Here is a 27,267-nt window from a genome sequence, read left to right on the forward strand (position 1 = left end):
TTTTACAACAATTAAAAGAAATAATGCCATTTTAAAATATACGCTTCTTATAATGGAATTTAAAAAAAAATCTTCTCAAAATATTTTAAGAATTCAGTATAACATTATACAAAATAAAAAAAATTAAAAAAATTAAAATTACAGGGCCATCACCCTTATTTACTTAGATCCCAAAATTTGAAATAAGGAATTATTATACCTCACTCAGTATTATAACAAAATCATACCAAATCAGTTTTATTAAAGTAGGACAATGTTGATTTAATATGTGAAAAGACATCATTATCTTATTTTTAAAGAATGACCACAAATTTTATGTTTCTCTCAATAAATGTGGAACATTTGGTATAATTCAACATTCATTCAATAAAAACCCTTAGCAAACCAGAATTGTAGAGAATTTTATTGACCTGCCAGAATATACACATACAAACTTGAAATATACATGGTGAAATACTGAAACTGTTCTGTCATCACTTCTATTCTATATTGCACTGGAAGTATAAGCCAGCATAATAAATTAGGAAAATACACTTTAAAATATAAGAAATAAAAAATAAATAAGTCTATCATTATCCACAGATGGCATGATTGTATTCACCAACACATACACATTTTTATATATATGGTTTTATGTATATACAGTTACATGGCTGGATACTTTTGGGACAGACAATGTATCTATATCTCTATCAATCTACATATATACATATACATATATACACACACATAGCTCTTATTTTGGATATTTAATTTTATCATATATTCTTACACTAAAATTTATTTTATATTTTTATAATTATAATAGGTCTTATTTCAATTTTATTGAGAATGATGACATTTTTGTTAAAGCAGGCAATAGACCTGGTTAGATCAGGCTGCAACTCCAACACACCTTCTATGGGCTGTGATTCCCTGTTAGTTCAGTTTTCAAAGTCTTTGAAAAGCTCCTAGTATCAGTCCTTCATGTGTGCCATCCAGTGGCCAGCAAGAATGGTGGTATACCTGCGGGTTCAGTGCTTAAAGTCTTTTTTAATGCTAACAAGGAACAGATCTTTGCATGTGCTTAGGAGGTCTTAAATTTATGGGTTCACTTTCATGAGCTTTTTCATTTATCTCTCTAGTACTTTTCCGGTTTCTTGTGCTGCTGCTTCTCATGTCTTTGGCCAAAAAGCTGGGGAATTAGCTACCTCATTCTGCCTGGTACTTCTGAGATTGTACCCACCTGCTGGGCCAAGCAATGTGAATAATAAAGAGGGGAAATTAGTAAACTCACTGCCAGTGTGATATTACTTTGAATTCTAATCTTCCCTAATCTACCTATTGACTTTTCAGAATGCTCAACAGTTTCTTTGTGCATTCTGCTCAGATTCTACAGCTGCTTTCAGTGAGAGAGACAGGGAAGAGTGTGTTTGATCCATATTTCCTGGACTAGGATCCATAGCATTATTAACTTAGGAAAACTAAAATGTTTGTACATGGTAAAATCTATTGTATGTATTCATACCACATAATACTAGAATATTACTACCATCGATTGCCATTCATCAATGTAAAAATCCCAACAGCTGCTACACACATCAGCACTGACAGATGTCATACACACAACATTAAGAGGACAAAGCCAGTGACAAAGTAATGCACAGTACTTAATTCTATATATATAAAGTTCAAGAACAGGTTAAACTATGATGAAAAATTAGACTAATTGTTACCCTCAGGGAGAGAGAGATCAGTGATAGCAGGTAGAAATGAGAGAGGCTTTTGGGGTGCTGGTAGTGTCCTATATTATGAACTTTGTAGACGTTACATAGTTGTTGCCACTATATATAAATTCATTGATCTATACACTTAAGAACTATGCAATATTACTATATGCCTCTTATACTTCAATATAAATATCTACAAGCACATTATAAAAATGAAATGGTACAAACAGGAGTCATGGCAGATTGGTATTTTTATTTTTATGCATATTAATTTCCAGGATTACTATAGTTGCTACTCAGTTAATGTGTATCACTGTCATGAGATCAACTTGGCAAATTCTTTCTCTACCAGCTCATCTCTCAAACTCTCTCTTTTCTTCCTGTCTTTCTTATTCTCTCTTTTTCGGTCTCTTGTATACATATACTTAAACTAAGAGTCATTAGGCAATTTACTCCTAAATCGTTTAAGTTCTAAAGCAGATCTTAAAATAGCTAAATATTTATCACTATTTGAAAGTATATGAAAGTAAACTTTAATAAGTCAATACTTTGGATTTTTGTTAAGCTCTCTAAATAAGAACATTAATCCCCTAAGGTATGAAGAAAATAACGATAGTAATACAGAATCCTATTCTTCAGTAGGAAATCATATTTCTTTCCTTAGAATTGAAGGCTTTGGTCCTGAAAATAAATGCATGACCATTAGAAAGTCACCACGTATGCAGAAGTGATAAGCACTGAATTAAGTCAGTGTGGCTAACAGCAGAACGTGTCATATATTAGGCTGTCTATTTATATCTATGGAATGAAAAAAGAAATAGTTCATATGGTGACTTTATTTTCCAACTATATAGAGTTAAGACAATTGTGGTGGAAATTTTTGTGTCATTAGCTCTCTGGGGGTTTTCAACACAGGTAAGTAACACAGCTTTGGTAAACTCCTCTGTCATTTTGTTAAATATAGATTTTATCATTTGTACATGATTTGCTTAAGGGTACAATAGGAAAAGTCTAACAACATTAATTATGCATCAATTTACAGGCATGAATTGACCAATTCACAGTCACTATGTGTACTTTGTGTATTTCATGAGCAATAATATATTGTACCCTACCCACATGAGTAAATGACAAAAATGATAGTTTAATTGTAAATTCAAGAGCATGGCTTTCTTGTTTTCTTTCAAAATTAAAACTCCTATTAAAATAATAGAGAATCTCAAATACTCTTTATTGTTTTTAAATTTTTATGCAAAAAATAATTATTGCAATAAGTGAAATGTCTTTAGAAAACATGAAAACCTGTTTTTAAAGGCATACATCATTGCCAATTCTAAAAATTTGTTTTATATTATTGTTTCTTCCAGAAAACTGTGATTAAAAACACAACAATTTCTCACGATAATTATGCATGAAAAGAAAAGAATATTAAATCAAGAACAATTTTGAGACCATAACATTTGTTCAAATTAGAAGCAGAACAATTTTCAAATTGTAACCTAACATTTGTTTTTTCACTTCTTAAGCTTTATTTTCATAGTTTTTTGGTAGAAATACAAAGATGATCATACTAGATCTTTGGAAAATTTCTCTGTTTCTAGCTTTTATCTATATTTTTATTCGAGAACATTTCAGTTTAAACCTAAATTTAAAAATCATATATTATACAGGATGGATGATCCACTGCAATCATAATATTTAGGACTAGAAATGTAATAGAATAAATTGACAATATTAAATGATAAATTACGTACTGGCCTACTGAATCTATGAATAGGTATCTAAAGGCAACAATCTATTTTTATCTATTTAATTAAAATATTTTCTGATTATATTAATAGTATAATTATTCTATCTGTCCACTCTCTTTATCATGCATTATTAACTCATAAATTAAGTAAATGAATAAACCAAACACCCTCCCTAAAATTCTCTGGCAATAAGCTAAGCTATTTTTATATTGCTTTATGGTCTTATATGAAGCAAAATAAAGTAACATACTAGGAATCAAAAGAATACCATTACAAAATTACATCATTCTGGTTATATTGATTAATGTTAAAATGATTTAAATTAGATGGTTGGTGCTAGGTGATAATCAATCTGGATTTAGTTTTTTTTTTCTGTTAAAAGATGTATCTTAAAATAGTTTTTTTAATAAAAATATATATAACACTGCAAAATAAAACAAATAAAGACTAAAAAATTAAGACAGAGGGAAAATAAGGATAGAAAAATGAGATGATTATCAGAAGTGAGATGAGTACATTAAGAACATGCCAAATGTTCCTGGACATCTGGTGGAGATGGATCACACATTTAGCCCAAAGCTTTCTAGTAGTCAACAAAAAGAAGGATCAATGATTCATTAATATGTCATAGTATCCTTGAAATGAAAACAAAGTGGTTATTCAGAAGACCTATTCCTGGCACTATAAATGTAAAAACATGTCCCATATGTCTTAATAAAAAGAATATTGGAAATTGCATCAGCACCTGTGTTCTTACAGTACAGTAAAATCAGAAGAGCTTTGACATTTCTAGTAATAACATCTTTAGGCTGTGCTATCAAACAAAACACAATTCAGCAAAAGCCAAAGCGATCAAATCTGTATAGACACAACTATCAGATAATACGGCTTAACCCAGAAATAGACTATCTAGAGCAGCAGGTTTCATATGTTCACTGTGTTTTAGGGGCTGCTCTGTGTTCATGCATGTGTGTTCATGTATTCATATGGGCACATAAATAAAAGGAGATCCAACATCACTTTCAACAAAAATTCAGTCATTTATAGTCTAGCTTCATTTGTGTATATTGTTCATAAAAGTTTTATAGAATATTTTTCAGAAAATTCTCAATAACTGATTCACAACTGACTGAGAATAAGTGACAATTATTTCCAGTTTATTTTTCCTGGCAGCTTTTTCTAATATTACTATTTTCTTTTTTCTCATCCAGTACAAAACCAATTGTTCTAAGAGCTAGCAGAACTAGAATAGGATTATTATCATCCTTTGAAAGATAAGGGCTCTGATAAGAAAAGTACATATACTTGAAAGGTCAACCTGGATTTAGTTAAAGGTCTTAAAAATTAGTTTGGCTTTTATTTCAGAACCAAACAACAAAGATTTTTTGAAAAAATAGTTTGGGATTGATGCCTGGAAAATGTTCCCAAGTTTGAAGGGAATTTTAGTATAATCTCTTATAAAACTTTTAAAAATGTAGGTATCTGGCATTCATTTCAAATATCCTGAAGTAGAAACTGAAAAGGGTAATGGGAGAGCAAATATAACTTCATGAAGTTCCACAGGTGCCCCTGTTATGTAGTCCATATTGAGAAACATTTTTTGTTTTGAATAGATTACTTAGAAAAAACATTAGAAATTGTAGATAATTCCTTTCTTCACTTTTAAAGTTCTATCTACTCTGTATCACCCAGTCAAATGCCAAAAGAAGCTGGAAAAGAAACATTTACCACATACTTTATGGGGTAAAGAAAAATTATACCTGCAAGCTTCCTCCATTTTGCTGTCCCATTGTCTTTTGTGTCTTTAAATGTCAATCACTCAGTTAAGGGAGGAATGCAAAGAGCACAGAGTTGGCACTGCATGTGTTCTCTTGTCTTTGTGTGTTCTCTTCCTCACCACTGCCGTACTCCTGACCACTATCATGTGAAAACGGGAAACACTGCAACAATCATTATAAATAGACTTTTCTGAAGAGTACTTAACCATTGGTTTTTATGCAACACATATGTGTTTTTATAGAGATTTTCAAAAAGGAACATATTCACTGACAGCTGAACCTAAGGACTAGAGAACGCCCAGATAAAAAGAAACTTTTTAATTCTCCTTCTGCCTTCCCATTTTCCACTTTTCTTAAATATCTAGAGTAAAATTTTTGATATTTATGTTTAAAAATTAAATCTGATTGTTTTGCTCTATTAAAAACCTGATTTAGCTCAGGAGTAATCACAGAATGGCTTTTTACCAGCTATAAAGTGTCCTGACTATATTTTTCCATTTTAAAAATAACTTGAAAATAACATTCATTGGAAATCAAGCAGGTGGGAGGAGGGAGGAGAGGATGGGTAAAATCACACCTAATGGGTACAATGCACACTAACTGGGGGATGGGCACACTTATAACTTTGACTGAAATGGTACAAAAGTAATTTATGTAACCAAAACATTTGTACCCCTATTATACTCTGAAATAAAAAAAAAAAGAAAAGAAAAGAAATAAAAAGCCTAGTTTTATTCTCCCTAATATGTTTCTCTGAATATAACATTCTATCCTGAGGATAAAATTCATTATTAGTTTGGTCAAATATTGAACTTGACTTACAATGTTTTAAATTTTTTTTTTTTCTTTTTGAAAGTTCACTCTGCTCCTTTTTCAACTATAGTGAGTCAACCCCAATTCAAAGTCTGGTCTCCATTCATTCTGTATCTACAACATATTTTGCACATTCTATCAACAATTACTCATGTATCTATCATACTTCTATTGCTCACCATGAGCCTCATTTATTTACCAAATCATGGTGGCCAAATACATTCCTTAAAGTACATCATTTCTGTAAAGAATAAAGTGAGAGAAAATTTTTTACCATCTCATGCTCATGACACAATTTTAGAATATATATGTTTAAAAGATATGATAGTTAAGTTGTCTGTTATAAAATTATTCCTGTGGCGGAAAACATGTGGGTGCAGAGAAGACTCAACTTCAATGTTTCAGATATGAAGGGGTTGATAGGGAGTCTTGAACCATTCATTTGGAAAAATGCTCTCAACCACTTCCTAAAAAACATACTTTGAATGAGCATGTTCTTTAGAAAGAAAACCATGATAAAATGGTAGGACCAAAGAGAATATGAAAAAAAATTTATTTAGGTAACAGGTTTTATTTAATCTTTTTTTGACAAAATATATTCAGAACTTCCACTTCTGGGAAAAGTGGGTTAGTTTGTGGCAGACTGTTGCTCCTGCTGAGCATAATTAGAAAAGCTGGGAGGAAAATCTGGTCTTCAAAGGCTTCAGAGATCTGCTAATTTCATGAAATCATAAAGACTCAGTAATCCGGAGAAGTCGAACTATCAATGTGGAACTGATTTGACTCCTTTAGAGTTATTTGCTGATATTGCTCAAGGGATTTGCCTGGACAGAGGGACCATACTGGGGAATATAGAGAAACCAGCTGAGCTTTGTGTGGTCTATTGTGTCCATAATGACAAAATTAAGGACTTTAAAGGACCTCAAACATATGGTCAATTGTTCCCTCAAGACATCTGTGCAGGGCAAGGGGCTCAAAAGTTAAGCCAAAACCCATTGGAAAAAAACCATGCTCTCAGCAGTATTCCCTAAAGAGACAAAATTCAAGTTCAGGAACTGTCAGGGTGGGGCTCAACTGATGTTTACCAATTCCATTGAAAACCCTGCAGAGTAACAGGGATGAAGAAGAAACAGGCTGAGGCTTACCACACTTGTGATCCAGCCTCAGTTTTCCCTTATTGATTAATGTGATCAATCCCCTACTTCATCTGCCTGGTAAAAAAATGTTGAATTCTACACAATTGTTTTTCAGCTGGAATGCTGCTGCTTCTTTTTCTTTTCTTTTTTTCTTTTTTTTTTTCTTTCACATTTATTCAAGTATATTCAGGGAGTACAAGAGTTTTGTGTTACATGGATGAATTGTATTATATAATGCTGAAGTCAGGGCTTTTAGTGTACCCTCCACCAGAATTCTGTGTATTACACCTAATAAGTGGATTTTAATCCCTCACCCTTCTTAGTTTTCAATGCCCATTATACAACTTATGACCATATATATTATTCACTTAGCTCCCACTTATAAGTGAGAACATATGATATTTGTTTTTCCATTCATGAGATATGGCACTTAGGATATGGCCTCCAGTTTCATTCAAGTTGCTGCAAAAGACATTATTTCATTCCTTTTTATAACTGAGTAGTACTCCATGGTATATATACACCACATTTTCTTTATTCACTCCTCAGTTGATGGGCAGTTAGGTCTATTCCATATCTTTGCAATTGTGACTTGTGCTGCAATAACATTCAGATGCAGGTGTTTTTTTTTTGTTTGTTTGTTTTGTTTTGTTTTGTTCGTAAAATGACTTCTTTTCCTTTAGGTAGATACCCAGTAGTGGGATTGCTGGATTGAATAGTAGGTCTAATTTTAGTTCTTGAGGAATCTCCCTACTGTTTGCCACAGAGGTTGTATTAGTTTACATTCCTACCAAGAGTGTATAAGCATTCCCTTTTCACTGCATCTGCACCAGCATCTATTGTTTTTTGACCTTTTAATCATGGCCATTCTGATAAGAGTAAAGTGGTATATCATTGTGGTTTTAATTTGCATTTCCCTGATTAGTGATGTTGAGCATTTTTTCATGTTTCATGTTTCACATGTTGGCCAATTGTCTAATTTTCTTTTTAAAAAAATCTGTTCCTATCTTTCACCCACTTTTTGATGTTTTTTGGTTTGTTTGTTTTGTTTTTCTTGCTGATTTGTTTGATTTCTTTGTAGATTCTGGATATTAGCCCTTTATAGGATGTATAGTGTGCTAATATTTCCTCCCATTCTGTAGGTTATCTATTAACTCTCTTGATTATTTCCTTTCCATACACCTATAACCAACTGAGTTTTGACAAAGCAGACAAAAACAGAAGAAAGGACACCCTGTTCAATAAATGGTGCTGAGAAAATTGGATAGCCATGTGTAAGGGAATGAAATTGGATTCCTATCTCTCATGATATGCAAAAGGTAACTCAGGATGGACTAAAGACTTAAATGTAAGACCCGAAGCCATAATAATTCTAGAAGAATACACAGGAAAGACTATTCTGGACATTGGCCTAAGTAAATAATTTATGACTAAGATCTCAAAATAAAGTACAGCAACAATAAAAATTTAAAGATGAGACTTAATTAAACTAAAAAGTTTCTGAACTGCATAGTTTTTGTACAAAATATCTAGTATTCAATTGAAAATTGAACAAGCATACCAACAAGCAAGACTATATGACAGAAGACAAAGGAAAAAACAGGACAATTAGATATCTTGCAGCACAGATGATACAGATATTAAAGTGGTAGACCAGGAATTTAAAATAACTTTGATTAAAATGTTCAAGGAAATAGTGAAAAAGGTGGACTAAAAGGATAAAAAATGTGGAATATCATGCAGTAGTTGGCATCCATTTAACTGGAAATTAAAAACTCAATAGATAAATTTATAGCAAATTAAAAATAGCAGAGATAGGATTAGTAAACTGGAAGAGCAATTAAAAATATGTAAACTGAAGTAGAGATAAAAAGAATAAGAAATACAGAAAAATGTGTAGGAGAAAAGACCATACAGTGAAAACTTCTCACATATGTTTAAATGGGGCCCTAAAAGGAGGGAAAAAAGAACGGGGCAGAGAAATATTTCATAAAATATAGGCTGAAAATTTTCCAAAACTAATGAAAGACATAAACTCACAGATTTGAAAAGCTTTAAAACCTAAACAGAATAAGCAGAAATAAAACCAAAACAATATTTTAGCTCACCAAAGCAAAACTACTGAAAAAGAAAGACAAAAAGAAAAACTTAAAATTCCATGTTATTTTGTGGATATTGACAAGTCAGTTGACTCTAAAATTTAACTATAAATTCAAAGGAGTAGAGAATTGATAAGACAATCTTGACAACGAACAAGTGGATTTGGATTTACTCTACCAAAATAATCAAAATTTATATAGAGTCTCAAAACTTAAGTTATGGCACTGATGTAGGGATTGGCAAATGCACCTATTTTATAAAACAGAGAAAACATATACTTACACATGTGCAGTCACCTAATCTATAACAATGGTGGCAATGCAATTCAGTGGGTAGAGAATGATCTTTTCAATACATGGGCCTGGAAAAATTAGATATTCATATGGAAAAAAAAAACCTTAAATTCACATCATAGACTACAGTCAATTCCAAATTGATTGCAGACTGATTGTGAAATGTAAAACAATAAAATTTTGAGGAGTAAACACAGGACAATTAAACACCATTTGAGCAGGTAAGTGGGGAGTGAGGTCCTATTAATGAATCTGGCTCTTGATGGCACTACACATAAAAATTTTACTATTTAAACATCCAATAAATATACCAGCAAAACTGAGCTATGTCTAGAACTCCTCACTTTTATAAACTAGTCAAAATAATTACATGTCTGTGGAAAAATTGTAATCAGCATGGAAAAAAGAGCATAAAACATACAGGTAGGTGTTTTATGCAGATTTATGATCTCTATTTAATTTTGACTCTGCCGGAATTAGTGAAGAAAATAATGCTAACTTTTGCGAAGTACCAGAATGGATGCCCCGGAAAGAAGCAAAATTCAAAACAGCTTGAGAACTGTCACAAACAACATAGTGACAAATACAGAATTAAAAATGAACACTTGCATGATCATTAACACATTGCCAGAATAAAGTATTTTTCATTTTATTTTTCCTGTGCTATTAAATACATGGTTGAACACAGATGTGGCTGGCTTAGTATACAGCATCTGTTCTTGCCTTCCCCAAACTGGAAGTTGGAGTTGGCACGTTTTTCCACTCAGCATAAAAAAAAAAAAAATCTATTCACATCAAAATTATCAGTGAGCAATTAAAGATTTTGAGAGAAAACAGAGGATTTACTTCAAACCTGACACTGAAAATTACTTGAAAGAATTTAATTAGAAATGTCTATTTTCTTCTAAATTTCTCTGGAAACACTTCCAACCTAGGATTTTCTTCTGGCTTCACTTTACTTTTTCCACTGCCTTTCACATGTCTGCTCCCCTGATACATCACGTTGCTTGGTACATGGACCCCTGAGAAACATAAACGAGATTTCTTCACAGGAAGGTGGAGTTCCAGCTAGTTAGCCCTTTCCAGCATTTTCTATCCCCACCAAGCCTGGTGAAGAGCATTCTCTCTATCACTGATATATTTCCTACAAAAAAAATCTGTCTGTGTTTGTCCTCTTGCCGCCCCCACCATCACCCAAAAAAATCTTCTCAAGGCGAAGATAACACCAAGATTTACCTTGATAATCAGTGCTCCATTGGCTCCTGGCTTAAACTCCTCTTCCAAGTAAGGGATTGAGGATACTCTTCTTTACATTTTCTTTCAGAGTAGGGTTCCTATCCCAATCTGATTGCTTATCTATAAAGAAAGTATCTTCCCTCAACTCTGGACTTGTCCCTCTCAGTTGAGTCAAAGTTTCACTTGTATCAATGGAGGTCAGTAGGTAGATCTTAAGTTCAGGGAATATGAAATTTTTATTGTTACAAACAGATAGCATTAATGTTTGCAAGGGGTCATCTCATAACGTCCCTCTTCTATGAGGTCCTACGCCAACCACCATCATTGTGTCATTTAGCAATCATGGTGAGGAAACACTATTGTCTCACTTTCATCATGATGATTTAATCCAACATACAGCTGAAAGCTGCACTTTAACTCACAAATCCTGTAGGAGTTCTCAAAATATAACCCAGATGTTGCCTCCTTTGGGGAAACTTCTGTTCTCACCACACTTTTGTCTTAAGGGAAGACTCAGCATGTGTTCAAATGCAGCCTTAAGGAAACACTGACAGCATCAGATGAATCATATGGATTTCACTAAGGATTTTGTTGGGAGGCAGAGGGGAGGGCTGGCATTTAGCACCACACTATAAATAAGTTAGCCTTTAAAAATTCCCTGTAGGTATTTCTGGTCCTTAAAGATTCTATTTGGTTATATGGCTAATCTATTTCCTTCTCCTGTGGGCTTCTCTACCATTTCCTCATGTCACACATCATTGTCTGCCACCTTTTAAAACATCCACTTCACATATGTGGCCTTTGCGATGTTTTGTTCATTTGGATTCTGCTTACTTTTCATGAAGAGCAATACCATCAGATCATCTGAGCTTCTTCAGACCCCTCTGGGATGCTATTGACTTAAATGTACTCCATTTCTACATTATATCATTAATTTGTTCAAACTTGTAATCACATTTCTTGTATAAGTTATTAAATATTCTAGCATAAACTAACTAAATATTCCAACCTGAACTAATGCATAGTGATCCTCTGTGTATTCTACAGGCATAAATTTTATAAAGTTTGGCATAAGGTGTGTTTGTAGCAACTACAAGTAATATTTTAGTTACATAAAATAGACATTCTAAAACTAAAAAAAAAAAAGACCTTTGAAATATCTATTGAAATGTTTACATTCCTCTTTAAAAATGCAAAACTCTTTAAGTAAGGCTTATCACAGGTATATTTTTGCTAAGACAGGCTGTGAAAATTTTTGTAGTATGTAATAAGTATTCGTGTTACCAAAAATATTACCATAAATAAAATTAAAACACATAAGCAGGTGGATGGATCATTAATAATAACTTTCACAAATGTCCTAGTCCATTGTTTTCTAGAGTAGATAATATTACAGTCATTGTAGTAGGAAAGTTACTAGACACTAAAACATAATAAATGCTTGCATTTAATTACTGTGAATATTTATTATAACTTGAGCATTTTACTTACGTCTGTCAGATGGCCAAAAGTTGGTTTAGCTGTTTGGAGCATAAGTTGCTGGGTCACTGGGTCTAATTCTAGATGGAAAAAAAAAAAAAGAAAATATTGAAAATGTTATCAAAAATTTTTTAAAATGAGTAAAAATTACAAAAGTTGCTAATTCTTATCATTACCAATATTTGAAAATAGCAGGCAAAATTGGCTTTCCTCTAATAATAAAATTGACTCATTAGTATTTTTTTCTAAATTCATATTTATAGGCATCCAAACCATCCCAGAGAAATTTAGCATAAATCATTTAGTCTAATTTGTGCAATTTCCAACTTTGTGATCAGAAATTAGAAATTGTTTAGCATTTAACATGTGGCACATATTGTTGGGTTGCTTACCCTAAAGCCATTCCCTTATCCCTTGGCAGAATCACTTTCCATGACAAACGCTGAAATACTATATACTTGCTTTATTTAGGATCCCATGCTCCTAAGATATAGGCATATGACCCAAACTGAGAGTAGTCATACAACTTATCATCCAACTGTGGACATGTTTGAGAACAAAAAGGAAGTATCCGTAGTTATTCTTGGACAACAGAAGAAGGTTACTCTACACAAACCTGATATTGGGATTCAAGAGGAAGCATGCTTGAGGGCTTTGGGGAAAGTCTGTAGTCCAGGACACAAAAACAGTCTAGGATGGCCAACTACCCATTATATTTTGGACAGTTTTGTTCAACTACGAAGCCAGGAGCAGCATATTGAATGCATGAAAAAACAGTCCTAAGCAGTATAGCCAATACACTGAAGATGGCTGAGTGAAAAGAATGGCAAAGAAAAGAATATATAGCTAAATCAAAATTAAGAATCAGTTTGTGGCATGCCTAAAGCATTATCATAACATTTAAATTGTATTTAAATAAATCATAGTCTGAGAGTGAGTGTCATCCAATTCAGCAGATTTTATTTGAGATGAGGTTGTCTCACTCTACTTCAAGTAACTGCAATAGGCAGGAATTGAAAATAGGAAGGTGTCATTTCTGAATTGCAGTGGACTTTGATACGTAAAAAACTTTTCACTTTTTTTCTAACATTTCAACAAGCAAAGAGGCATGCCACTGCAAAGATGTGAACAGAATACTATGTGATTCCATTTCAGTAATTATGATGGTCATAAAAGAACTATTGTTTCCTTTTCTTTGTAGATTCAGAGAGACCTCAGGAGGGACAGCTGAAAAAGTAATGTCAGATTGATCTACAGGATATAATTCAAAGGGTCCTGCTGTTAGCAGGTTTTCCTAAAGAAGAATGACCTCAAGAGTTGACAGATTTTCATTATAGTGCTTACATAAAGCTCTGAAAACTCAATGATAGTGATAGAAATAGTATTGTGTCTGGGTTCCTGGAACAAAAAGATTTAAAACTAAGGGCCTGAAGAAATGATTTTTATATGAAATTTCTCATTTGTTCTATAAATGTGGTGAGATCTATTGGTACATTTTTGATTATTAAACTAATCTTACATTTACAGAATAAATCCAACTTGCTCAAGATGTATTGTGCTTTTTATATGTTTCTGAATTAAGTATGCTTACACAATGCTACATTTTGCATATTTGTTTGTTTATGAGATTGGCCAGTAATCTCATTTTCTTATAATGTCCAGGTTTTAGTATAAAGTCTATGATGGGCTGATTTAAAAAGTTTAGGACAGTTTTACCCCCTGTTTAATAGGAATGTTTGTGTAGTATTGACACAGGTTTTCCTTAAATGTTTCATAGAATTAACAGGTTAAACCAAATGGGTGTTTGTGGGAAGATTTGAAATTTTATATTCAGTTTCTTTAATACACATGAAATTAATCCCCTTTTCTATTTCTTTTTGTAAAAATTGTCTAATGTTTCACTTTTCTAGAAATTTGTCCATATTTGCATATGTTTGCTTATAATTGCCTCCTGTGGTTTTTAAATAACAACATCTGTATGCTCTCGCCTTTCACATATAGGATACTATAGTGTATGCTTTCTTTTTTTGTATGAATCTCTCCAGAGCTGTACCAATTTCATTATTCTTTTCAGAGTTATCTTGTGACTTTGCTGATCATCTTCTCTGTTGGATGGTTTTCTATATATTAAAAGTTTTATTATTTTTCCTTTGACATTCTTTTAAGTTGCCACTCTTTTTCCAATACCTTGGAGTAGGTGATGAACTCTTTGATTTCATCCCTTCCATTTTTCCATTTATAGTGACTAAATTTCCCTCTAAGCATGATGACTTAGAGAAAATCAACAAGTTTTGATGTGTAATTAGTATTTTCACTTCAATTATGGTTAAAATATTTTTTCATTTCCACTGTGATTTATTCATAATCCATGGGTTTTTGGAAGTATTTTTTCTTTTTTTTTTTTTATTTCAAAAGGTTAAGGGGGAAAACATGTTTTTGTTACAGGAAAACTTGTATAATGATTAAGGTGGAGTTTTTGTATGCCCATTACAAAAACAGTGTTCACTGAACCCAATAGGTAAGTTTTTACACCTCACTCCCTCCCATGCTCCGCCTTTCTGGATTTCCAATGTCCTTTACATCTCTTTGTGCCTGTATGTGCCCATCCTTTAGTTCCCAATTATTAGAGAGTACATGTGGTGTTTGTTTTTCCATTTCTGAGATAATTCACTTAGGATAATGATCTCCTGTTCCATCCAAGTTGCTGCAAAAGACAATATTTCATTTATTTTCATAGCTGAGTAGTACTTCATGATTTTATATATATATATATATATATATACATATGTATGTATACACACACAAACACACACACACACACGCACCCACCCCCTCTACATTTTCTTTATTCACTCATGCATTTATGGACACTTAGGTTGATTCCACATTTTTGCAATTGTTAATTGTTCTGTGATAAACATTCATGTGCAGGTTTTGTTTTTTGTTTTTTTGTAAAATGACTTCATTTCCTTTGGGCAGATATCCAGGAGTGGGATTGCTGGATGGAATGGGAGGTCTATATTTATTTCTTTGAGGAATGTCCATGTTGTATTCCACAGAGGTTGTACTAATTTGCTGTCCCACCAACAGTGTGTAAGCATTCCTTCCGCTCTTCATCCATGCCAGAAACTCCTCTAGGTATTGGCCTAGGCAAAGAATTTAGGAAGAAATAGCAATCACGGCAACAATAAAAATAAATAAATGGGTATTGATTAAATTAAAAAGGTTCTGCACAGCTAAGGAAATAATCAACAGAACAAATAGATAACCTACAGAATGGGAGAAAATATTTGCAAGCTATATATCTGATAAAGGAGTAATAACCAGAACCTACAAAGAACTCAAGTGAATCAGCAAGAAAAAACAAACAACCCCATTAAAAAGTGGGCAAAAGACATGAACAGAAGCTTTTCAAAAGAAGATAGACAAATGGCCAATAAACATATGAAAAAATGTTCAATATCACTAATCATCAGGGAAATGCAAATTAAAACCCCAATGAGGTATCACCTTACCACAGTTAGAATTGCTTTTACTAAAAAATCTATTCTTGGTTTATTAAACTTAGTGATATTTAGTAATTTAGCCACTTTTTAGTCCATGCAAGAAACAGAATATTTTATCTCTATTTAGCTATTTTAGAACATATTTCATCTAGCTTTCTACAGCTTTTTAGGAAGAGGTTTATCTAAATGACCTAGTCCTTTATGAAAAGAAATGGAACTGTCAAGTCTTGATGTTTGAACAGGAATCTAGAATGTCCATCAATGCTGCTTTGAGGTGAAGTGGGGAAAAAGACAAGAAATCTAAATCAGTGTGTTGTTAGACTTCTAGGACAGGTTTCAGGAATTGTTAACAGTGAGTCATCACCACGCATTTGTTCAACACGAAGAGGAACAAATAATATTGTAGTGTCATAGTGAGTCTCAAGGAATCAGAAGGATGTGTATCTGTGTTCTGAAAATGCTACTTTGGTAGGGACACTTGAAATTTCATAAGTATATAAAATTGCAGGCGTCTAAAACAGGACAATTTAAAGCAATCTTCAGAAATAACCTATAGCCACAAAAGATCCCATGAGGGAGTGGTTCTTAAAGTTTGCTCCCCAGACCAGTGGCATCAGTACCTTAGGAACTTGTTATGAATACAAATTTTGGGGCTTCAACCCAGACTTACTGAATCATGAAGTTTGAGTATGGGTACCAGTCATTGATATGCTCTCATTTATTACTCCTTTATTTCTCCCAGAAAGAACCACCACTGCTGGGAAAACTAATGACACAAACTCTAAAGCAGGTGCAGCCTGCTGAAATCAATGTACATGTGGAGAACACCTTTGGGACTGTGCTCAGATCTATTGAGTGCTGTTGCTCACATATCTTGGCACCCACAGGGATCCCTGGGTACCCAGTAGATCCTTCTTCACTTTGGCTATCTTGGGTGGCCTGCTGCTGAAGGAAAAACGTCTGCACTATCCAGCCACCCAGGTCTCGGAAGGCCGAGGGGATAAGACTTCCATGTCAGACTTAGAAGTCTTTTGGGGAAATCCTGCTTGTGAAGCTCTGTGTTTATCATAAGATAGGTTCTCCGTTCAAACAACATACCCCAAGCAGCTTGCAAAAATATGATAAAAAATACTGAGTACTAAATTACATAAATACTTTTTAAATAAGAAAACACTTTTATTACTTAAGTTTCAAAGTAATAATAATAATTTTGAAACAAACTGAAGTTATAGAGAAAAATGCATAACAATGGTACATAAGTGATGTTTAAGAGTTCTAATTATATATATACCATAATGTAATTATTATATAAGGTATAAAATTATTACCATATGTCTACAAACTCCTACTTTCTTAACCTTTCACCCACATATGACCAGTGCATATTAATTTCTTAGTGTGCATATGGTAGACACATTGTAATATCAAAAACAAAAAAAAGGCCGGGCGCGGTGGCTCACGCCTGTAATCCTAGCACTCTGGGAGGCCGAGGTGGGCGGATCGTTTGAGCTCAGGAGTTCGAGACCAGCCTGAGCAAGAGCGAGACCCCATCTCTACTAAAAAATAGAAAGAAATTATATGGACAGCTAAAAATATATATAGAAAAAATTAGCCGGGCATGGTGGTGCATGCCTGTAGTCCCAGCTACTCGGGAGGCTGAGACAGGAGGATTGCTTGAGCCCAGGAGTTTGAGGTTGCTGTGAGCTAGGCTGACGCCACGGCACTCACTCTAGCCTGGGCAACAGAGTGAGACTCTGTCTCAAAAAAAAAAAAAAAACAAAAAAAAAAAGGATAGAAGAATTCTGATCATTTGACAAATATAATAATAATATAAACATTTATACCCATAGTGGCTAAGCTGTTTAGGTTTACCACCTAGAATTCAAGGATTTTGACTAAATTAGAGTATTAAGTCCACCAAGGTAAATACCTGAAACCAAATGATGCTAGGTGTTAAAAATTAAACAATATTTCAGGTGAGTGAAGACTTCAATCATTTTAAAATATAGCCATAGAATTTTAAAATTGGCAAGAAACACAAATGTGAAAACAGTGCCTTTAAGTATCACATGAAGTTCAGATTTTCCTTGGTAATTATAACATAGGGATGTTAACCTTATGTGCTCTTGGAAAATATTTATTTGAATAGGGAATGTGTGGGTGAATGTCTTTCAAAGCATGGGAATATTAGGATGTTTTAATAATATCACTTGTGCATGATAGGCACATCTATTATCCAACATATAAGAAGCAAATCCTAGCCATATTGGGTAACTAGAAATGATACATTGACATAGTATTACTGCTCTGCTTTTGTTAATCTTATATTTTGCTTTGAACACAGATATCACTTTACCCTAGTTTTAATATTTAGAAGGAATTCACATATCAAAATACTTGGTATAGTGTGTGTGTGTGTCTGTGTCTATAACGAATGGCATTTTCACAATTTATCTCAAATGGACAAAGGGACAAAATGAGGGGTAAGAGTTTCAGTTTGAACTGGGAAAATCTTCTCAGGTTACTTAAAGCTTTCTTAAACATTTTAGCATTACAAATATAAGATATTAAAGACACCCCTGATTATCAGGAAAGGATATTTTTGCCCCAAAACACTAGTGAATGTTAAGGTAACCCCCAGAAAATTTAATTCAGTTACAATGAGAAAAATATTGCCAAATATTTCTCCTATACAGTGAAAAAAAATTTTTTTTGGAAAATTACATACTGTTGAAACAATAATATTGTTTAAGGCTCTATTCACTTCATGGTCACTCATGATAGTATTTAAGGAAAAGTGATACTGTAATGTCATTAAGATAGCATTTAAGGCCAGGCTCAGTGGCTCATGCCTGTAATCCTAGCACTTTGAGAGGCCAAGGTGGGAGGATTGCTGGAAGCCAGGAGTTTGACACTAGCCTGATCAAGAACAAGAACTCGTCTCTACAAAATAATAGAAAAATTAGCCAGGTGTGGTGGTGGCACATGCCTGTAGTCCTAGCTACTAGGGAGGCTGAGGCAGGAGGATCACTTGAGCCCAGGAGTTTGAGGTTGTAGTGAGCTCTGATGATGCTATTCTACTCTAACTCCGGGTAACAAAGTGAGACCCTACCTAAAAAAAAAAAAAAAATTCTATGCTAGGAAAAGACTATAAAATTGTCAATAAATGCCTATCCATGAACTTCAATAAATCTAATTCTGATAGGTAGCATATTATTTACTGTGTGTTTATTAATATATTTCTTTTTTTTTTTTTTTTTGAGACAGAGTCTCACTCTGTTGCCCGGGCTAGAGTGAGTGCCGTGGCGTCAGCCTAGCTCACAGCAACCTCAAACTCCTGGGCTTAAGCGATCCTACTGCCTCAGCCTCCCGAGTAGCTGGGACTACAGGCATGCGCCACCATGCCCGGCTAATTTTTTTGTATATATATATTTTAGTTGTCCATATAATTTCTATCTATTTTTAGTAGAGACAGGGTCTCACTCTTGCTCAGGCTGGTCTCGAACTCCCGACCTCGAGCGATCCACCCTCCTCGGCCTCCCAGAGTGCTAGGATTACAGGCGTGAGCCACCGCGCCCGGCCAATATTAATATATTTCTAAGAAACAGCTTATTTGGTTGGATACGAATCGACAACTTTTGGCAATAGTACCATGTTTGTGAGAATAATATATGACGAGTTTTAAAATATATATATGTGAATGAAATAAAAATATATTTAAAAGGTACATTTAGGCTAGTCCTGCTTATGATATTCTTGGGCAAAGTTATAGAAACAAGTTGGAATTATTAGTAAATCACTAATTAAACATGGGGTTATAAGGATTTTATTGTTTATTCACTCTGTAAATATATTTAGCTACAACTATATGCCAGGAATAAGGATAAAAAAATATGGTATTTGACCTTGAATAGCTATACACTCTATTGTTAGAGACAGACAAGTAAAGAAATAATTATATAAAATACAAAAAAAGACGTATTTCTGAGTTATTGTGGGTTCAGTTTCAGAGCACTAAATATCACAATAAAGTGAGTCAAATATTTTTATTTTTCCAATGCATATAAAAGTTATGTTTATACTATATTATAGTCTATTAAGTGTGCAATAGCATATGTATAAAAATGTACATACCTCACTTAAAAAATATTTATTGCTAAAAATGCTATCATCTGGACCTTCAGCAAGTCATAATTTTTTGCTAGAGGATGGTCTTGCCTTGATACTGATGGCTGTCGATTAATTGGGGTCATGGCTGCTGAGGTGGCTGTGGCAATTTTTAAAAATAAGACAACAATGAAGTTTGATCAATTGACTCTTCCTTTCACAAAAGAGTTCTCTGTAGTGTGTGATACTGTTTGATAGCATTTTATACACAGTAGAGCTTCGTTCAAAATTGCAGTCAATCCTCTCAAATGCTGCAGTTTCTTTATCAACTAAGTTCATGGAATATTGTGAATCCTTCGTTACCATTTCCGCAATCTTCCACCTTCAGCAAGAGTAGAATCCATCTCAGGAAACAACTTTCTTTGCTCATCTGTAAGAAGCCACTCCTTATCTATTCAAATTTTATCAGGAGATTGCACCAATCCAGTTGTTCCTGTTAATATTGATATAATGACCGCCTCACATGCATCATAAATGTTCTTAATGGCATCTATAATGGTGAATTCTTTCCAGAAGGTTTTAAATTTATGTTAGAGAAATCACTATCTATGACAGCTATAGCTGTATGAAATGTGTTTCTTAAATTATAAGACCTGAAATTCAAAAATACAGAATGGATGTTGTGTTAGCAGGCATGAAAACATTAATCTCATATACATCTTCATCAGAACTCTTGGTGACTAGGTCAAAGTCAGTGAGCAGTAATGTTTTGAAAGGAATCTTTTTTTCTGAACAGTATGTCTCAACACTGGGCTTCAAACATTCAGTAAACCATTCTGTAGAGATGTGTGATCATCCAGGCTTTGTTGTTCCATTTTTGGAGCACAAGCAGAGTAAATTTAGCTTAATTTTTAAAGACCCTAGGGTTTTCAGAATAGCAAATGAGCACTGGCTTCAACTTAAAATCACCAGCTGCATTAGCCCTTAACAAGAGAGTCAGCTTGTTCTTTGAAGCTTTAAAGCCTTGAAGCCAGGCATTGACTTCTCTCCAGCTATGAGAGTCCTAGATGGCATCTTCTTCCAATATTAGGCTGTTTTCTCAACATTTAAAATCTGCTGTTTAGTGTAGCCACCTTCATCAATGATCTTAGCTACATCTTCTGGAAAACTTGCTATAGCTTCTACATCAGCACTTGTTGCTGTTAGGTTGGCTTAGTATGGGAACCCAAAAAGTATGTATAGGACATAATACATAGATAGTGATCATACAGCCTGTGAAACAAAAATCACAGGAGTCTGGAGAGTCCAAGGTTGTAAATCTAGCTTTGACCACAGACAGCTGCAGTGACGCTGGCATTCCTATCCCTCCTGATAAGGACAAAGCTACCCATCTCCCCTATCTCTGCAGGCATTACTCACTCTGCCCAGAAAAACCCTCCATAAAACCTAAAGCTTTCCCTTCCCTCATGGTGGATGCCTTTTTTGGCCTCCACCCTTCTGCACCCAGATGTTTAAAATAAATGGCATTTTGCTATGCCTGAGGCTTCATGCATCTCCATCTCAGCTCTGGACCTAACAGTTGCATCTTGCCCTCATATGTTATGAAGATGGCTTCTTTCCTTAAACCTTATCAACCATCCTCTGTTAGCTACTAACTGTTCTTCTGCAGCCTTCATAGAATTAAAGAGAGTTGGAAGCTGGGGAGCTTGCTTTGGATTAGGGTTTTGGCTTAAGGAAATGTGACTGGTTTGATCTATCCAGACCACTGAAACTTTCTCCATATCAGCAATAAGACTGTCGTGCTTTTTTATCATTTATGTGTTTGCTGGAGTAGCACTTTTATTTCCTTCAAGAACTTTTCCTTTGCATTCACAACTTTCCTAACGGCTTAGCTCAACAGGCTTAGCTTTCAGCTTGTTTTCCTCACCGAGTTAATTATTTCTAGCTTTTGATTTAAATTGAGAGAGACATGTGACTTCCTTTCACTTGAATTCTTAGAGGCCCCTGTAGGGTTATTAATTGGCCTAATTTTAATATTATTGTGTCTTCGGGAGGCCTAAGGAGCAGGAGAGATACATGGGAATGACCAATGGGTGTAGCAGTCAGAACACACACAATATTCATCAATTGTTTGTCATCTTTTATGGATGTGGTTCATGGCACTCCCAAAAAATTATAATAGTAACATCAAAGATCACTGATCACAGAACTCTCTAAGAGATATAATACTATTTAAAATTTGGTCGATTGCAATAATTACCAAAATGTGACACAGAGACACTAAGTGAGCACATGCTGTTGGAAAAATGGTACCAATAGACTTGCTGGAAGCAGGGTTATGACAAACCTTCAGTTTGAAAAAGATACAGTATCTGTGAAGCACAGTGAAGTGAAGCACAATAAAATGAGATATGCCTGTACTATAACAAATACTCTGAGAGGTGAATATAAAGAGAAAAGCAGCCCAAAGCCATTGGAAAGAATTCAGAAAGACATGTCAATTAAAATGAATCTCAAATTTAAGTAGTAGGAGTTGTAGTTCTGTTATTTTTGGTATTAGGTATGCATTAAAAGTTCACATTCATTTTGGGGCCCTATATTTCAAAATAGGGATAAATCAGGAGGTATATAAACAAAAGCAATACCAACTATAAACACTACCTTATGAGGAAAAGTAAAAAGAATTGATGCTATTTAGATAGAGAAGAAAGTTGTGAGGCCAAGTGAATGGGAAGTTACTCTTTCTTCAAATTTGTGTAGAACAGGCCGTAACTAACCTATCAAAACACAGATTTGGGACTTTACTTTTGGTGATGATATACTAGCTTGTATCAGACAAACCCAACTAACAGAAACAACTAGGAAAGATAGGTAAAATGCATTAAAACTCTTTGGAGGAATCAGAAAATTACATAGACAATCAAGACTTGAGGGGCCAAAATCTCAGGGAGAAGGGAAAACACCGAAGTGAAACTGTCACGTGATGCCATTTTATTTCCAGGCATTTGCTGATTTTTAAGTAGGGTAGAGCCTAGAGGCTGAGAAGCAAGCAAGGAGAGCTATACAAGAGGTTCCAATGCCATGAGGCTCTTTTAGCAGTCTTACAGTGCAAGGAAGAGCAAAAATGGAGTTCAGGACCATTTAAGGATCTGGAGTAATATACCAGGCTACATTGGAGGGCTACACTCTAGGTTTAAGGACAAACCTGAAATAGACTAGCCCTAAAAAGAAATTGAAACCCAGCTTTAAATTAGTTCAGTCTCAATACTGGATTCAGGGGATAAGTCTGAAAGAAGCAAAAGTAAATCATCTGTGGAGGAAGATAGCATCTAGAAATCCCACGACAATATTTGTCCACAGTGATTTGAATTAAATCCTAAATTATCAGCATCTTAGGGAAAAAGATTGATTTACACAAAGAATAAGATGAATAATGAAAAATAGAAAGAAATTCAAATGTAATGCAGATGTTAAAGTTATATAAAAATTTTAAAATAACTATGATCATAGGTTTATGGAAATACAGTTCAAGATAGGGAATTTTGGCAGATAACTAGTATCTGTTTAAAAAATCAAAAAGCAGGCCGGGCGCAGTGGCTCACGCCTGTAATCCTAGCACTCTGGGAGGCCAAGGTGGGCGGATCGTTTGAGCTCAGGAGTTCGAGACCAGCCTGAGCAAGAGCGAGACCCCATCTCTACTAAAAATAGAAAGAAATTATATGGACAGCTAAAAATATATATAGAAAAAATTAGCCGGGCATGGTGGTGCATGCCTGTAGTCCCAGCTACTTGGGAGGCTGAGACAGGAGGATCGCTTGAGCTCAGGAGTCTGAGGTTGCTGTGAGCTAGGCTGACGCCACGGCACTCACTCTAGCCTGGGCAACAGAGTGAGACTCTGTCTCAAAAAAAAAAAAAAAAATCAAAAAGCAGTTATATAAGCAAAAATAAAATAACATAAATTAAGAACTTGATAGGTGGGATTAACAGGAAGCTTAGACACAGAGGATTAGTGAAATGAATGTAGCACAGAAGAAAATTTTTAGTTTGAAGCACAGGAAGAAAATAGGTTAGAAAATACAGAGAAAAAAATAAGGTCTTATATAGAATTATAGTCCCACGAAGAAAAAAGATAACGGAGTAGAAATAATATTTGAAGAGGTAATTACCAAGAATTTAAACCAGGTACACAAAATTGTTAAGGTAGATTATAGAACTCAAGAGGAAATATAACCAATAAAGAAAAAATATCTAGAGGACATTGTAGGAAACTATCTTCAAAAATATGGGGTTCACAGGAATCTAATCATATTAAGAGAAGATATATTTCAAATGATATAAGCAATCAAAACAATATTTGTAGTTGATGAATTTTTTAAAAAAGGGCTCTACTTCAACATCCATGCAGAAAAATATTGAAACTAAGATGCGAAAATGCAGGGATTTCAACTTGTCACTGGATGATCAATCTCCCTGAATACTCTTTAAGTGTTATCAGATAACAGATGTGTGGTGTTTACCAGAGCTAAATTTTTCACTGGTGAAATAGATATCAATAATTCTAATATTTCTAATGTGGATCACAATAGAATCTGAGATAGTTTCAGAATCTCTGGAATAATAATATGGATATATTGCCCACAGAATATTGAATGTAGGTTTTTCTTGTGCTATTGGCATTTTTAGCCACATTTCATGCCAAATAAATGCTCTTATCTTAGAAAAGGAATTTTCCAGAGATGCACAGCATAAATAATGCTTATGACATCTCCCTTGCTTTACTCCTTCCATGTGTTAGTGTTGAAGACAATCACCCTTTCAGTCATTTATTCATTTAGGTACTTTACAAAATCAAAGATTTTAAAAAGCAGTAACCTTGTCTTAAGCAATAACAAAGTTTTAATAAATTATTGCTAAATATATATGATATACATTTGTGACATTGTAACAGTATCAAAGGAAATGGTTGCATCCCATAACTTTACAGTGTTTCTTAGGAACATTACTCCAAGGATCATTATATTCTTATTTAACCATCTCTTTGCAAACCATACTAATGGCACTATTTGCCACTTTCCCTATACTACTTCTAATACACAAAGTGACATTTCTTAGTGAATGTTATTGCCATATTATTGATTAGAAATACTGGGGCTTATATACATTAAGCACTTGCCTAAAAAAATCACATAGCTTCCAAGAGTTTGAGACTGAATTTGTACTCAACTATCTCTCAATCCAAAGCCTGTATTTATTTTATTACCTGTTTCCTCTCCTGTTTGCAACAATGGTTGAGTATATTAAGTTGCAAAGTAAAACTTTCAACAGAACTATTTGTTTACTTTCTCAACGAATGAAAATGACTTATTTTTCTCTCAGCTCAGCACTGATATGTGTGATTGCAGTTTTATGGCTCAAAAATTCTTTCTTATTTCTTCCCAGCTATAACTCAGGTAATGATCAAAACAATTGCCAAGAGGGTGTAGATAAAGGTCTAGACAAATACATATACAGAAGCAAAGATGCCATTTTAAAATGTAGCTTCGTTACCTTTCAGGAAATTTTGCAAAAACATAAATGCCTACAGAAAAAGATTAAATAAGAAGGAAGAGGCCGGGCGCGGTGGCTCACGCCTATAATCCTAGCACTCTGGGAGGCTGAGGCGGGTTGATCACTGGAGGTCAGGAGTTAGAGACCAGCCTGAGCAAGAGCGAGACCCCGTCTCTACTAAAAAAATAGAAAGAAATTATCTGGCCAACTAAAATATATATAGAAAAAATTAGCCGGGCATGGTGGCGCATGCCTGTAGTCCCAGCTACTTGGGAGGCTGAGGCAGTAGGATCACTTAATCCCAGGAGTTTGAGGTTGCTGTGAGCTAGGCTGACGCCACGGCACTCACTCTAGCCCGGGCAACAGAGCAAGACTCTGTCTCAAAAAAAAAAAAAAAAAAAAGAAAAAAAAAGAAAGAAGACCTATTAGTAATAGAGTATCTAGATTGGAACTTAAATGATAGGCATTTGCTAATGTTCTTACACACTGGAAAGAGAAAATTAAAATTTCCACCTTTCAATCAAATATATAGGCAGGTCACAAACACAAACTTAAACACAGATATACATACTGTGGATAGTGCAGATCTACTTCTCAAAACTGGGTATAAATTAGCAAAAAGGCCGGGCGCGGTGGCTCACGCCTGTAATCCTAGCACTCTGGGAGGCCGAGGTGGGCGGATCGTTTGAGCTCAGGAGTTCGAGACCAGCCTGAGCAAGAGCGAGACCCCACCTCTACTAAAAATAGAAAGAAATTATATGGACAGCTAAAAATATATATAGAAAAAAAAATTAGCCGGGCATGGTGGCACATGCCTGTAGTCCCAGCTACTCGGGAGGCTGAGACAGGAGGATCGCTTGAGCTCAGGAGTTTGAGGTTGCTGTGAGCTAGGCTGACGCCACGGCACTCACTCTAGCCTGGGCAACAGAGTGAGATTCTGTCTCAAAAAAAAAAAAATAAAATAAAAAAAAAATAAATTAGCAAAAAGAACCAGGCCTATAAGCAAGAAATTTAGGGCTAATTTAAGACCAGCATGAGTTTTGTTAATTGACTGAAGGAATTTGCAGCAAGAAAAATAACTAGTTCTTGCAAATAATTTCAATACCATAAATCTCACCCTGAAAAGACTGGAGTGAAAATTAAGGGGCATGGCAATCAGTATTAAATTTCATCAAGAACAAGAAAAAGGACAGAATATTGGCACTCAAAGGGAGGTAACAACTTTTTTAAATACCAAAGTACCAGCTGAGGTAACACAGCAGTGATGAAAAGTGATGAATGACCCATCCATTTCAGAATTATAGTTTGTAAGATATCATAAAGTCATTAACTCAATATTGTATGAGTCATAAACAAGTTCTTCCAACTTTTGGACTCATTCCCACTTTTGTACCCCTGCCTCATGCCCAAATTGAATCTTTTATTCCACCTGACATAAAAACTTCCATGGGAAATGCCTCCTTCTGTGTTCCTCTTTCCCCTCATCTAATATTCTTCCTGTCATTGGCCTTTTGCCAGATAGTTTTCTGCTGGATCCCGCTCCAGAATGCAGGCAACAAACCACTCTCTAATGAGGCCCTTGGTTGATCTGGGCATATGAGGTATAAACTAAAAGAAACATCTTGTCAATAAATCATGGTCATTTACTATTGGAATAGTACTATTCATACAATACACAGCACATATCATACTGGACTCAAAGACATAGTGAAAAATCTCTGCCTTGGCACAGAAGAGGGTTTCTTGGTCATCCAATAGAGTACCCAAACTTTTGACATCTGTGATGAACTCTCTGGTCCATTTTTCTCTGTG

General features: G+C 34.5%; 1 protein-coding gene across 1 annotated transcript in view; it reads right to left on the bottom strand.

The window, feature by feature from the left end:
* Nucleotides 1–10,847: 10,847 nt before the first annotated feature.
* The window catches only part of CNBD1 (cyclic nucleotide binding domain containing 1), a 307,427-nt gene continuing 291,007 nt past the window's right edge, over nucleotides 10,848–27,267 (bottom strand). Inside the window, exons 11-12 of the mRNA XM_069465605.1 lie at nucleotides 12,308–12,375; nucleotides 10,848–11,027 (exon numbers count right to left, since the gene is read on the bottom strand). Coding sequence (XP_069321706.1) covers nucleotides 10,848–11,027; nucleotides 12,308–12,375 — 248 coding nt within the window. The remainder of the gene's footprint in view (nucleotides 11,028–12,307; nucleotides 12,376–27,267) is intronic.

Source organism: Eulemur rufifrons, chromosome 3 (genome assembly GCF_041146395.1).
Source record: "Eulemur rufifrons isolate Redbay chromosome 3, OSU_ERuf_1, whole genome shotgun sequence".
Taxonomy (NCBI): Eukaryota; Metazoa; Chordata; class Mammalia; order Primates; family Lemuridae; genus Eulemur; species Eulemur rufifrons.